General features: G+C 48.7%; 1 protein-coding gene across 5 annotated transcripts; it reads left to right on the top strand.

Annotated features, from left to right (window-relative positions):
• The first annotated feature begins 2,760 nt into the window (after positions 1 to 2,760).
• Positions 2,761 to 13,448, top strand: Ucma (upper zone of growth plate and cartilage matrix associated). 5 transcript variants are annotated; one of them, XM_059262433.1, is made up of 5 exons: positions 2,761 to 2,818; positions 3,198 to 3,263; positions 3,354 to 3,449; positions 8,516 to 8,614; positions 13,087 to 13,448. In XM_059262433.1, exons 1-5 carry the CDS (start codon positions 2,761 to 2,763, stop codon positions 13,182 to 13,184), a joined length of 417 nt encoding a protein of 138 aa, XP_059118416.1. In that variant the 3' UTR covers positions 13,185 to 13,448. The 5 variants fall into 5 exon arrangements, with proteins under 5 accessions (XP_059118416.1, XP_059118417.1, XP_059118418.1 ...); XM_059262434.1 differs by lacking the exon at positions 3,354 to 3,449; XM_059262435.1 differs by lacking the exon at positions 8,516 to 8,614.
• The last annotated feature ends 1,488 nt before the right edge of the window (positions 13,449 to 14,936 follow it).

Genomic DNA, 14,936 nt, shown 5'->3' with positions numbered 1-14,936 from the left:
CATTGTATATACAATCTGTGTTCCACCTATGAACCTCAGACTCACAGAGATCTGCCTGCCTGACTCCCCAGTGCCGGGATTAAAGGTGTGCTCCACCACTCCTAGCCTGAGTCTGGTTTTATGTAACGTGGTCATCTCCAGTTCCATCCATTTTCCTGCAGATGATGTAATTTCATTTTTCCTTATAGCTAAATAAACCCCCATTGGGTGTATCTCCCTTCTTCCCAGTCTCCTTCCCTTCCCTCCCCCCTCCCTCTCTCTCCCTCTGTGTGTGTGGTAAGTGTACTCGTTAGTGTATACACATACATGTGCAGAGGCAGGAGGTTGACACCAGGTATCTTTCCTTGATTACTTTAAAGGTCTTATAATAAAAAACCCAGAGCCAGATATCAGGGTGAAAGCTGAAAGATCAGAGAAGCAGAGCAGTCAGCCACTAGTTCTTACCTCTACGAAATCCTCAGCCGAAAGAGAGTGAGTTCCTCTTTCCTCATGCCTTATATACCTTTCTGTGTCCTGCCATATTACTTCCTGGGATTAAAGGCGTGTGTCACCACTGCCTGGTTCTGTTTCTCTCATGTAGCCCAGTGTGGCCTTGAACTTACAGAGATCCAGATGGATCTCTGCCTCCCTAGTAATAGGATTAAAGGTGTGTGCCACCACTGCCTGACTTCTATGTCTCATTTAGTGGCTGGCTCTGTCCTCTGATCCCCAGGGAAGTTTTATTGGAGTATACAATATATCACCACATCCACCTTTATTGTTTTTTGAGACTGTCTCCCTGAGCTCATTGGCTCTGCCGGGCTGGATGGTCCATGAGCTTCTGTGACCTGCCTGTCTCTGCACGCCTCAAGCATTCCTTCCCCTGCCTTTTTACACAGGCTCTGGGGAGCCAGACCCAGGGCCTTGTGCTGGCATGGCAGACATTTTACGAGCTGAACCATCTCCCCAAGCCATGTTCTTTATCTGTTCAATATCTGTTGACAGGCAACGAGGCTGATTTCATAACTTGTGACACACTCAGAGCGTCACTATGAATGCAGGCATGTGGCTGTCTTTTTCGTACACTGGTGGTGATGCCGTCAGGAATTTACACACGTGTCAAACTAGGTCCTCTGCTTTCAGATCCTGAACTTTTCTCATTTGCTCCCCTTCCAGTCGCTAGAGTGGTGACGCTTTCTTGAGGTGACACGGATTGTTATACTACAGGGTGAAACATCATGAGTCGGCCAGTTCGGCCGTGTGCCCAGCCTGGCGGGCAGCCCTGACATAGAAGGAAAACTGAAGACTATGACAAGCTGTGTGCCAATGGTTTGGGATAGAAAGTTCTGAGGGAACTGGGAGATCGTGAGAAGTGGCTAGGGACCATTCCATGGACCATCTCAGCATAGCTGGTACAAATCTAAGGCCAACAGCATAGAAATGTGAGATTCACACTTAATTCTCACTCGAGGGCTCTCGTACTCTGCTCAGAGGCTCCAATCTCTGGCCATTTTCTCCTAGCCTGGTCTAAGAGAGCAGCATGGGGGGGGGAGGTTACTCTCTAAGTCCTTTGGTGTAGACAATGGCTATACAAAGCCCCAGAGTGGGAATAAATGACTTTGGGGAAGCGGTAAAGTTTACCCCAAAGTGACTGGTTGGTGACTAGCAAGGGGCTTGGGAGAAAGTCAGTGCTCAGCAGATGCCTGCAGTTGAACGGGATGGTCTTTCCATGGGCATGGGTAGCTAGGGGATGTCAAGGTGGCCACAGGTGTTTCCCACATCTACTGTTTCACTAGGATTCCTGTCCAAGTAGCTCTGCCCCGTGGCCCATTCCTGTCCTGGGACTACGTGCTAGTATAGTCGATCACCTGGAGATCAGAAGACTGTGCCCACCTCTAGCCCTCTGCAAGTGCAGCAGGTACTCTTAAATGCTGAGCCATCTCCCCAGCCCAGTTACAAAGAAGTATAACTATTTTGCTATTGTTGTCTTCTGCAACCTTGGTAAAGCTAGAGTTCCACGTTTTAAAACTGTTTATAACTAATTCATTAAATTTGCAGTCCTGGGGATTGAGCTTAGGACCTTACACATGCCAGGAAAACTCCCTATCACTGAACTGTATCCCTAGGCCAAGGGATCCATGTTTTGCTTGACAATAATCACCCCAGGGAACAATGGAGCAAGAGAGGAAGGCCTGTAGGCATCATCAGAACGGCCCACATGTCTCAGGGAACATCACCAGATATTAGGGTATAGTCCAGATATTAGGGGCCATCCTTGTCTGACATTTGAATGCAAATGATCTCTCAATAATTCCCTCTTCCTCTGGCCCCCACAAGTTACAGCCATGGTTTCCGGGATCCTACCCTCCCTCAAGCAAATGCAAAGAACTCATTCTAACATGCCATTGGCCTCCCCCACCCTGACTCGGGCTGAGGATTCTTCAAAACACCTCCTTGGGCCTGGGTGTTGGAAAGGACACTTCCAATCTGTCCCTGCCAGGGCCCCCACCAACTACAAGCTCTGCTTCTGTGGAGGTTTTGCCAGGTGCCAAAAACATCTCCAGTACTCTGGCCAGGAGCAGCCAATGGAAAGCACAGCCAGGACCCCTCCCTCTCTCCTCCAGTGGCACCCCAGCTTCCTGCCTCCTGTTGCTCTCTCTTTTGCCTGTCTGCCTGACTCAGAAGTGAGGACTCACGGGGCAGCAGCTTCAGCAGTAGCAGGGGCTCCAAGACACCTCATCTTATCCTCTGCCCCGGGGTCTCTGGAGGTGTATGACAAAGATGTCCTGGAGACAAGTCATCCTCCTATCATCGCTCTTGGCCATGGTGCTCCTGTGTAGTGAGTATGGGAGGGCGGAAAGGGTGGGCTGCATTAGCTACACAGTAAGACCTTCTTTATATAGGTCAGCTTGCTCAGGTGCCATAGGTAGGAAGGAGTGTGTTTGTTAAGGTAGCTATTCTTGGCGTGTGTGTGTGTGTGTGTGTGTGTGTGTGTGTGTGTGTGTACAAGATAATATAACACAGAGAAAAATAGCAAAGATAACAAATAGGAAACAAATCAGCTCATATGGTAGACTCTCATAAAGATTGGCTATGTGACTGGTATGTTGAGGGGCAGAGGGCCCCACATGTAGTCTAACAAGCTACTGCACCCAGAATTATTGAAGCCCCACTGGGGGTTCTGGTGCTGCAGCCTGTCCCTGTACCCTATCCCACAGTGCTACAAGAGGGGACCAGTGCTTCCGTGGGGAGCAGACCAGCAGCCGGAGAAGAGGCACCAGAAGGTGAGTGCAGGGGACATCCCTACACATGGGACAGGTGGACCCTGCTTCCCCACCCCATGCTGGTTGCAAAGAGCACTTTTCTGGTTTCAGGTGTGAAAGAGAAGATTTTCATGCAAGAATCTGATGCCTCGAATTTCCTCAAGAGGCGTGGCAAGAGGTCTCCCAAATCCCAAGATGAAGTCAATGGTAAGGAAGCCGGATGGTCTCCCTCCCACAATGGAATACCAAAGCCCTCAGATATTAGGGTGACTAGAGCTCTAAATGAGCAATCGTACCATAATTGGGGCCAGTGAGATGGCCCAATGGGCGAAGGTGACCCAAATGCAATCCCTGGAACCCACATAGTAGAAGGAGACAATTGACCCCTACAAGTTGGCCTCTGACCTCCACATGCACACCGTGGCATACATGTGTTCCTAACAAATGAAATAACAATGTAGAAATGGTTGTGGGTCACAGGTTGGATTACTGTGGCATCGAGATAAGGAACAGTAAAAACTGCCACATCAAGAGCACCGAGATGTATTCAGAAAGTGAAAAAAACTTAGAGGGAATGTCTGCTAGGTCTAAAAGGAATAGGCCACTTTGGTGTGCTTTAAGGAGCAGTTTTAGGCTTGGTACACCCAGGACAACAATGTGGCACTCAGGGGACCAGTACTAGGGACCTAAGTGCTGAGAAGTGTAGGCTTGGTGGCAGTTCCGTTGCTGAGTGGCTGCAGCCACTTCCTCCCTCTGACTCCAATCTCGTTACCTATAGACCCAGGAAAGAGGCAGGGGGCAATGTATCAAGGGAGGGAGCTTTTTGTTTTGCTTTTCTTCAGTTTAATTTTCTGTGAATTTTGGAGTCTCCAGGACCTGAAGACTCTGGTTCTTGATCTTCCTTCCGACCCAGGAGGCCTTGGACTTTCCTATCCCTGAACTGATTCTTCCAAGCCTCTGAGCTCAGACTGTCCTGGCTGAGTCTATGGCTTGATTAACTTTCCTTGTGTGTGTGGATGAATGAACTCTTTGTGTCCCTTACCACAGTCAGCAAGGTGACTTCTTGTTCAGTAAAAAACAGCGGGATTATTTTCAAATGATGGGGAAAAACAGAGATAGACATGCTTGCAGATCATTTTTTTTTTTTTAAATTGGAGAAGTCTAACCAACCACAGTAGGAAAATTGCCAGACTGCACACACAAATGTTCAAATTTGAAGTAGGCCAATGTCGAGTAACATTGAAAGTCTGGGCTGGAGGTGCAGTGCCTGACTGCAATCAGAGAAGCAGACTTTGTGGGAGGAAACAGGTATGGACAGGGAATTATCTTCTGTCCTGTGAAACTGAGTTGGAATAATGAGGGGTAGGATTAATCCTGAGGTCTCTCACCTTGGACAGAGGCTCAGGCAGGCAGGCAGTGGGGGAGGCCCAGCATATCCAAGTGAATACCCAGGACTTCACAGAAGTACATCAGCAGGGGGCTGGTGAGATGGCTCAGCGGTTAGGAGCACTGGCTGTTCTTCCAGAGGGCCCAGGTTCAATTCCCAGCACCCACATGGCAGTTCACAACTGTCTATAACTCCTGTTCCAGGGGATTCAACACTCTCACACGGACATACATGCAGGGAAAACACCAATGTACATAAAATACAAATAAATAAATTTTTAAAAAAAAGAAGAACATCAGCAGTCACTGGGGCCAACCTCTGTGGACAGGTAGAGGAGCGTCACCTTGGGATAACCTGAACTTGGAACTGCTTTAGAATAAGAATCGGATGTGTGTGTGTGTGTGTGTGTGTGCGTGTGTGTGTGTGTGTGTGTGTGTGTGTGTGTGTGTGTATACATGCATGTGGAAACCAGAAGACAATTTCAGGTGTTGTTTCTAAGTTGCCATCCACTTTTCTTTTTGAGGCAGGGTCTCTCAGTGGCCTGGAACTTGTCAGATAGTCTAGTCTGGCTGGCCAGCAAGTCCCTTGGACATCTCTTCCATCCCAGCTCTGGGATTACAAGTGCATGGCACCATGCCCACTTACTTTTAAAAGATGTATACAATGTGTATGTTGGCACATCCTATAAAACACTGTTTTGGTAGAGAATGAGATCATTCTTTGTTATTGTTACATCAGATGTCCAATATTTGGATGGCTTCTTTTACAAAGCTGCTTCTTCAGGAATGGGTAGTCACTCAGAATGTCCTGCAGCTTTCTGATATCTGGAGCTACATCAGAGCCGCCAGTGAGTCAGAAGGGAGACACTGCTGTGTAAGTGTCCAGGCTGCTGTGTGGCCTCCACTAGGTCAGCAGACCTCTCTGAGCCTGAATCACTTCCTGAGGAATCTGTAGGATGTGGAGACAGACTGGACTGTGGACAGTTTCTGTCAGGATAAAGTTTTCTGCCACTGTAAATAAAGGCAGAACTTTAGGAAGAAACAAAGGGCTTCCCTCAGAAATCTGTACTACGGCAAATACACAGATAGCCTGGATTTAATGAGTTAATTAGTAGTCACATGTTTACTTATCAGTATAAGCTTCTTGCTTCCAGGAGGAGTTTGAGGTTTTCCTCCTTTTTTCCCCTCTACTCCCATATTTCTTTTTCCTTCTTTCCTCCCTCAACAAAACACAACAAACAAAAAACCCATTCGTTGATTCACCCTGGGTTGTGTGTATGTGTCCATGTGCACACCACAGTGTGTGTGCAGAGGTCAGAGGACAGTTTGTGGACACTGATTCTCTCCTTCCACCATGTAGATTCTGGGGTTCACATTCAGGTTGTCAGGCTTGGTGGTAAGTACCCTGTTGCTGAGCCGTCTTCCTGCCCCCTCTTCTCTTCTCCTCCCTTCTCCCCCCAGTACTAGGTATTGACTTCAAGGCCTTGTGCATGCTAGGCAAGTCCAACACTGTACCGTGGAGTGCTGATGAGCACTGTCCTTGCCTTAGCTTTTATGCTTCTCTTTCTCCTCTTGCATATCAGTGTCAGAGGGCAACAAGCTCTATAGTCCAGTCTGTGATGTGAGGGGAGCCTTGAGAATGTGAGGCGATCTGAGGGGCCCACTCTTCCTGAAGTGCCCATGACCCTTAGGCCTTCAGTGTGCTTTCTAGTTGAAGGACACATTGTAAGAACCTTTAAAGAGCTTTAAGAGGTTGGGGATTTAGCTCAGTGGTAGAGTGCTTGCTTAGCAAGAGCAAGGCCCTGAGTTCGGTCCTCAGCTCTGGAAAAAAAAAAAAGAACTTTAAATATCATCTTCCAGAGCATCACAGCTCTCAGACTTTTATTATAGAAGCCATCATGCTTGGTGAAAACTTGTTTGAATATTACTGTTATTTTGCAATGTTGGGAATTGAACCTTAGGACTTGCACATTCTCAGCAAGTGCTCTACCATGGAGTCACACTCCCTAGCTTGCTGACATGTGATTTCACAACCTTCTTAATGGCACAATGGGGTTGTCCCTCCTAAGAAGTGGAAGAATGGCATCTTAGCTGCTTTTACTTTTTAAGTGACAGTTATGCATTTACTTTGGGTGTGTATATGCCTTTTGTATGCAGCAAGTACATACCTGCTAGAGGGCACAAGCAGATGTCGGAGGACAACCAGTGGGAGTCAGTTCTCTCCTACCATATGGGTCCTAGGGATTGGATCATGTCATCAGGCTTGGTGACACGCACTTTCACCCACTGAGGCATCTTGCCAGCCCCTCTTATCTACCCTTTTAATCTCACTGCTAACCCCACATCCTTGCTGAGACAGAAGGTATTCATCCATGTGAGATGAACTTTGAAAATTTTTATTTTTACTTGATGTGTATGGGTATTTTGCCAGCATGTATGTATTATGTATACAGCATGTATTCCAGTACCCGTGGAGGCCAGAATAAGGGCACTGGATTCCCTGGCATTGGAGTTACCAGTGGTCGTGAGCTGCCGTGTGGGTGCTGAGAATCAAACCCAGGTTCCTGGGAAGAGCAGCCAGTGCTCTTAACTGATGAGCCATCTCTCCAGCCCCAAAGTTAACTTCCAATCCAATTAACCATTAGAGAGTTCATTTCCCATCATGGGAGTTCAAGTTTCTAAGTGGCCTGGTACTTGGATCACACCACTAACTTTGTGACCAGAACCAAAGCACTTTCCCCTTATGGGCCTCCATCTTCTCCTCTGCAAAATGGAGTGACTGGATAGGATGGTCTCTCAGGCCCTTTGTGTTTTAAAGTCCAGGTGAGGCACAAACCACTTCGGCAAAGTCCTCGATCATCCTCTTCACATCAGCAGATCTAGTTTCTCGGGTACAGTGTGGTACTGCTCACACACGGGTACAGTGTGGTACCGCGCACACACGGGTACAGTGTGGTACCGCTCACACACAGGTACAGTGTGGTACCGCTCACACACGGGTACAGTGTGGTACCGCGCACACACGGGTACAGTGTGGTACCGCTCACACACGGGTACAGTGTGGTGCCGTCACTCACACACGGGTACAGTGTGGTACCGCTCACACACGGGTACAGTGTGGTACTGCTCACACACAGGTACAGTGTGGTACCGCTCACACACGGGTACAATGTGGTGCCGTCACTCACACACGGGTACAGTGTGGTGCCGTCACTCACACACGGGTACAGTGTGGTGCCGCGCACACACGGGTACAGTGTGGTACCGCTCACACACGGGTACAGTGTGGTGCCGTCACTCACACACGGGTACAGTGTGGTGCCGCGCACACACGGGTACAGTGTGGTGCCGCGCACACACGGGTACAGTGTGGTACCGCTCACACACGGGTACAGTGTGGTACCGCTCACACACGGGTACAGTGTGGTGCCGTCACTCACACACGGGTACAGTGTGGTGCCGCGCACACACGGGTACAGTGTGGTGCCGCGCACACACGGGTACAGTGTGGTGCCGTCACTCACACACGGGTACAGTGTGGTACCGTCACTCACACACGGGTACAGTGTGGTGCCGTCACTCACACACGGGTACAGTGTGGTGCCGCGCACACACGGGTACAGTGTGGTGCCGCTCACACACGGGTACAGTGTGGTGCCGTCACTCACACACGGGTACAGTGTGGTACTGCTCACACATGGGTACAGTGTGGTGCCGTCACTCACACATGGGTACAGTGTGGTGCCGTCACTCACACATGGGTACAGTGTGGTGCCGCGCACACACGGGTACAGTGTGGTACCGTCACTCACACATGGGTACAGTGTGGTGCCGCGCACACATGTGCTCTGCTTGCTCCTTTCTCAAGAGTAACTCTGTTTTCACAGCGGAAAACATACAGAAGCTGAGGGATGATGAGCTGCGGAGAGAGTATTATGAGGAACAAAGGAATGAGTTTGAGAACTTCGTGGAGGAACAAAGAGATGGTAAGAGCTCTCCTGCAGCATCCTCGGGGGAGGAGAGCATAGTGAGGAAAGCCAGCTCAGGCTTGCCCCCATGCTTCCCTGCTGTTGACTGGAGGAGGGAGGTAAGGGCAGGGGATCCATTTTCAGTACCTATCCATGGTAGATGTGAAGAGAACAAGTCAAAAAAAATAATGGCTATGCAGGCTTGAAAAGTTGTGGAAGAGGACAAGGGACATGTAGGGTTGGGGACACACTGGCTTGGGGACAGAGGAGACCAGGGAGTTATTGGCTGACTGTATGGAAATAAAACTCCCCCCGTCCCCCATGAGCATCCCAAACTGTGACTTGGCTCCTACAGGGTTGATGGGTGGATATCAAAGTCATGATCATGAGTTCCTTAGAAATCAATTTACCAATTCCAGGTGCTACTTTATCCAGTAAAATCAAGACCACTTACTTACCTATTCACTACAAGCAGTGTTCTCTTTTTCTTTCTTTTTTTCATTTTCATGTGTGTGCGCTCACGCATACATATGTGGAGGTCTGTGCTTGATGTCAGGGATCATCTTCGATCGCTCTTCCACCCCATTCACTGAGGCAGGGCCTCTCAATCAAACCCAGAGCTTGCCAATATGGCTAGTCTCATTATCCAGCTCTCTTTGGAGATGCTGTCTCCACCTCCTGAGGCTGGGGCCACTGTGCCCACTCAGCATTCTACATGGATTTTGATCCTCTGGTCTTCACACTTGTAGGTGGCAAGATCATTATCTACTAAATGATCTCCCCAGCCCATAACACTCTGGTCCAGAGAACAGACGACAGAGAAAAGCACTGGTTCTTTTTACCCTGCCTTGTACCCGACTTCTAATATCTTTATTCCGTCTTGGCTTCTCAATCACCCAATAGCAATCCTGGAAGGTTCCCCCCCTCCCCCGCTCCCCCATGGGTTTCTGTGCCTTCACTCATCTGTCGGAGGTGGCCTTTTTACTAAGCCTTCGCTCTTGTCAATAGAGGAGAACAGATGCAGAGAGCCCAGAGTCTCTGACGAGGCAATGAGCACATCCTTTTCCTACACGTGGGGCTCCTATCTGCCCTCAGGACATGCTCACACCAGGCCTCAGTGGAGGAGGTGTGGGTGGGGACAGGAGTTCTGGAAGGTTCTGTCTGAACCACAACTGGCTAGTGGTCTCGAGTGTCACCCATAGCAAACATCCATAGGGACACTTGAGAGAAGACTGGGAGATGGGAGAAAGGGAGACGGGGGAGAATGAGGATATGAACATTTCTCTTTGCGTCTTTTCCAATTTCAAGCCCGACACGCTCCCACACGGTCTCTCGGAACCTCCCGGTGCACAAGTTTGGGTACAAAGCCTTCTCTCAGGTTTTGTCAGCTTTCTGTTCTCCTGGCTTCTGGGCTCTGATGGCTGAGGAGGTCCTTCCTCTAAGGGCGGAGTGAAAAGACTATGGTGCTAGGGACCGAGGGCTGAAGCTGTGCCCACTCACTCCCCTGCAGGTGGCACCTAGCGAAGCCCTGCAGGCAGGCATTGGGCTCAAATCCTAGGAAATCAAACTTTCTTGGGAACACAGTGTAAGGCACTCAGATTGTCACCTCAGGAGCAAATGCTTCTGTTAGAGATTTGTTGATCTTGGCGAGCAGCTGAAGAGAGCCGTCTTGTTTTTAAAATCCGAGGACTTGGAATCCAAATTTCCGTCAGTGTAATTTTTACTCACACTGTTCCTAATAACACTCGACACAGTGCCATTTTAAATGTTTCAGGCCTTTGCCAGGCCTGGTGATGCTGGTATGGAATCCCAGCACTTACTTGGTAGATTAAAGCAGCTTTGAAGCCAGCCTGGGCTACATAGAGAAATGGTCTCCAAAATCAAAAACAAAACAAAATAAATAAATAAATAAATAAAGCAAGCAAAACATATCATTTTCAAATTTCTAGCATATGGATGGAATAACACTACTGTTTTCTCTTTGGTGATGAGATGGGATGTGGTGATGAGAGAGGATACTAGGACTGTGGTCCTTGAGTCCCACCTGAACAGAGAGGACCAGCAGGGCAGAGGGTGTTGGGGACTGTCACTACAGCAGCTGTTGGCTTTGAGCATTTGTATGATAATTTCCACAACATTCCTCTGAAGACAGGACTTACCATTTTCATTTTACGGTTGGAAAGAGTGAGGCTTGGAAAAGGCGCACAGCCACACACGGTGATGTGCTAGGAGACGCCCTAGGAAGGGAGGTCAGGTTTGCCCGCCAGCAGCAGCTGCTCTTCTGCATCACATTCATGGAGGCCTTGGGGGATCGTCCCGCTGGTCCACAACGATGAAGACATGAGCAGGGAGAAAGAGAGCGACCTAAATGGTCTCTCCAGAGCTTAATAAAGAAAGGGGAAAGGGAGCCAGCCTAGCTCACCACAGAATCAGTTTTTGACAAAAGTGGAACTCATTATACCCTCTCCCAGCCCTGCCCCCTCCTGCCTTTCTGCCCCCAATGACTGTCACGGTGGTCCAGCTGCCTGGACTGTTACCTTGCATATACCTGCAACTTGTTTTTCCTGTAAAATACTTTTATTTATGTGATTTTTTTTTTTCGAGACAGGGTTTCTCTGTGTAACTTTGCACCTTTCCTAGATCTCGCTCTGTAGACCAGGCTGGCCTCAAACTCACAAAGATCTGCCTGCCTCTGCCTCCCAAGTGCTGGGATTAAAGGTGTGTGCCACCACTGCCTGGCTATTTATGTGATTTTTAAGAACTCTGAATAGTGAAAAGTAACAAATATTGAAAGCTATAAACTAGACGTAACAATTGGCAGGCAATAAGATACCCCTTTTAAAATTATTAAAAATATTAATTAAATTTATCCATTTATTTTATATTCCAATTGCGGTTTCTCCTCCCTCTCCCCCACCCTCTCACCTGCCAATCCACTCCTCCTGTTTCTGTTCAGAAAGGGGCAGCCCTCCCATGGGTGTCAACAAAGCATGGCATATCAAGTTGAGGTAGGACTAAGCTCCTCCCCTTGTATTAAGGCTGGGCAAGGCAACCCAGTATGGGGAATAGGTTCCTGAAAGCCAGCCAAAGCGTTAGGGACAGGCTCTGTTCTCACTACTGGGAGTTCCACAAGTAGATCAAGCTATACAACTGTCACACATATGTAGAGGGCCTAGGTCAGTCCCATGCCACCTGCAACTTTTTTTCTGAGCCCCATGCCAACCTGCTTTCAGTTAGCAGTTTTATGTTAAGCCACTGTAAATCTGAGCTCTCCCAGGTGAGCTGCTTTCTAAAAGGGACACCTGATCAACAAAGAGATGTTTAATCAGTATCTATGTCAAAGTCATAACTGGAAGAGGAATTGCTCCACTGAACTTGAAAAATGTCTGGAAGGCTAAAACCCCCCACCAGGGCTGGGCTCTGTATGTACCTGGTCATTCCAGGTACCAAATACGAAAGGGGATCACACAGAAATGAGACATCCTCAGTAGCCATGGTTTCTGACACTTGCATCATCTGTCCCTTTCCAGCTAGTTTTGACAACAAAATTTTAGTTTTGAAGCTTAGAAAATATAGAACATGTCAGGTATGGTGGCACATATCTGTAATTCCACCACTCAGGAAGTTGATGCCAGAGGATCAAGAATTCTAGGTCAGCCTAAGCTGCATAAGATTTTTATCTCAAAAAAGCAAACAAAACAAAACAAAAAACAAAAACAAAAACAAAAATCAAAAACACCCAATTTATAGAAAGTATCCACCACTCTATGCTGTCAATAATTCCCATGTTTGTCTTTGTTCTGTTATTTCTTTGTGTGCATGTGTGCATGCGCATGTAAAGGTGAGAAAACTATTTGTGGGAGTTGGTTCTCTCCTTTCACGTGGGTTTTAGCCGTGGAACTCAGGTTGTTAGGCTTAACAGCAAGCACCACCCCAGACAAACCACCTCAGTGGCCCTTATACATGAGTTTTTCAAGGTGTGGCTTGTCCCCATGTGGCCGTGATGTTCCTTGTTAGTTTGGTGTCTAGTCATAAGAGTAAGGCTCTTAGCCAGGCAGTGGTGGCGCACGCCTTTAATCCCAGCACTCGGGAGGCAGAGCCAGGCGGATCTCTGTGAGTTCGAGGGTAGCCTGGGCTACCAAGTGAGTAACAGGAAAGGCGCAAAGCTACACAGAGAAACCCTGTCTCGAAAAACCAAAAAAAAAAAAAAAAAAAAGAGTAAGGCTCTTTCCCTCATTGGTAGTAAAGGTAAGGCAGCCTGGGTGTCGACCGGCTAGGACCTCGACCTTTATCCTCTGGCCTGTGGACACAGGCTCGTCGGCCCCTTCCAGCTCTGATCCTGGGAGTCTCCTGGGCACACAGGAACACTTAGCTCAATGTCCCGTCAGCAAGCTCAATGTCCCGTCAGCACGTGCTGTGGGCTGATCAACAATTGCAGCTGGGCGGGGTGTCCTCTAGACTGAACAATGACCTTTGTCCTTCCTCCTCAGAGCAGGAAGAGAGGACCAGGGAGGCGGTGGAGCAGTGGCGGCAGTGGCACTATGACGGCCTGTACCCTCCCTACCTCTACAACCGCCATCCCATCTGACCTCCCATCTGACCTGGACCCGAAGCAACTGGGGAAAAGGGCCATGAGACACGCCCCCCACCTCCCGGCCTGCCCGGCCGCCCTACCTCCCGCCCCACTGCCTCTCGCCTACAGACACGCCCCACAAGGTGACCCTGGGGGCTGCTCAGGCCAGCAGCTCCTGGGAACACATGCCCTTTATTCCGATGTCTCACAATGCCCGGCTTTTGCTTCTTTGTGGATGATTTTTTTTTTTTTTTTTGAGGTGAGCATCACCTGTTTTTTTCCCATGATCAAATCTACATGTTATCCCCTTGCTTAGCCACTGGCAATACAATCAGAATGTCCATCCGAAAGGACAGTTGAAAGGATTGCAGCAGAAAGACTCTAAGTCTGCTTACGGCCTGTTAATAAAAGTGCTAAATCAACCTTGCTCCAAGGGAGCCGTGCGATTGTTGCGCTACGCACATGCTCTACCACTGAGCTACACCACTCCCACCCACCCTAACTTTGAATGCTGAGACACTGTGGACAGGCAGAATGGAGGAACCACCCTCTTTTCCAGTACCTGGTGCTTTCCTTTCAAAACTAGGAGAATCCAGCTTGGAATACAAGTCCCTTCACAGCAAAAGCTAAACTCACGTCCAGTTCACAGTGGCATGACACTCTTCTGTTGTGCCACGAGTACTTCATCTCTTTCCCCATTTCTCTTTCCTGTGGGGTATTCGTGTGGGCCTCTTTACTGGAAGCGTCAATACAGTGGTCATGGTGCAGGTTGATCCAGTTTCCACATGAGGAAGTTTCTCTGTGGGGTAACAGGTACTTAGAGAACTTTCTGTGCTTGTAAGTTTTTCCTCCATAACTGTTTTATCTTGAAACCAATGGTGTTCTTGGGGTGTGTGGCTAGCTTTGGTGTCCCTATTCCTCATTCAGTAAAGGGGTGAAATGTGGGCCTGGTGATATCAGCAATTTGAAAACACTCACAGGTAAGTCTCAGGGAAAGGGCCCTTAAATACACACTGTTGCTGGGGCCCTCTCACCCTCACCCATCAGACCTCACCAGGTTATCAGTGCACACCCACCTGATTTACGTGTATTCCTATCCACAATGCTTCTGAGTGAGGCCCAGCCCCAACAGAAAAGGCTGTTCAGGAGCCTGTCTGCCATAGGTTGACTGGACTATCCACAAAAGCACGGGGTTAAATGGTTGGCATTCCATTTTGTGCTACTGGAAGGTGGTGGAAACTTCTATAGGTGGGCCCAGAAGGAGGTGTTCAGGAGGTGTTCTGGGACAAACACCTTAAGGGGATTGCGTATCGTGATGACTTTGCCATATGTTCCCGCCGTAATGACAGGCCTCACGCAAAGCTCCAGGGCCAGTCAACCATGGATTGAAGCTTCCCAACCAAGAAGGAACCCAATTCCTTTCTCTTTATATACTGCTTGTCCCCAGGAGGGTTGGCTCCTGTACATCCCTGATCCGCTTAGATGATCCACCTCCATTCATACCTTCCCGGCTACCAAACATGAATGGTGGTGAACCTTTCTTTCTTTTTTTTTGGTTTTTCGAGACAGGGTTTCTCTGTGTAGCTTTGCGCCTTTCCTGGAACTCGCTTTGTAGACCAGGCTGTCCTCGAACTCACAGAGATCCGCCTGGCTCTGCCTCCTAAGTGCTGGGATTAAAGGCGTGCGCCACCACCGCCAGGCCTGGTGGTGAACCTTTCTAATGGGGCTAACGTGTGGGCTGTGATGCAAGCTTAGCCTGGTGTGAGT

The sequence above is a fragment of the Peromyscus eremicus genome, chromosome 5 (genome assembly GCF_949786415.1).
Source record: "Peromyscus eremicus chromosome 5, PerEre_H2_v1, whole genome shotgun sequence".
NCBI classification, from domain to species: domain Eukaryota; kingdom Metazoa; phylum Chordata; class Mammalia; order Rodentia; family Cricetidae; genus Peromyscus; species Peromyscus eremicus.
Note: the sequence above shows the minus strand (reverse complement) of the source record. Positions and strands in the feature narration are given on the sequence as shown.

What these genes read in the sequence shown, in the direction of transcription:
- Ucma (XM_059262433.1), top strand. Translation starts at nt 2,761, where the DNA reads ATGTCCTGGAGACAAGTCATCCTCCTATCATCGCTCTTGGCCATGGTG. An exon ending in GGCCATGGTGCTCCTGTGTA is followed by an intron (nt 2,819 to 3,197) that starts GTGAGTATGGGA and finishes CCTATCCCACAG; the next exon opens with TGCTACAAGAGGGGACCAGT. An exon ending in CGGAGAAGAGGCACCAGAAG is followed by an intron (nt 3,264 to 3,353) that starts GTGAGTGCAGGG and finishes TTCTGGTTTCAG; the next exon opens with GTGTGAAAGAGAAGATTTTC.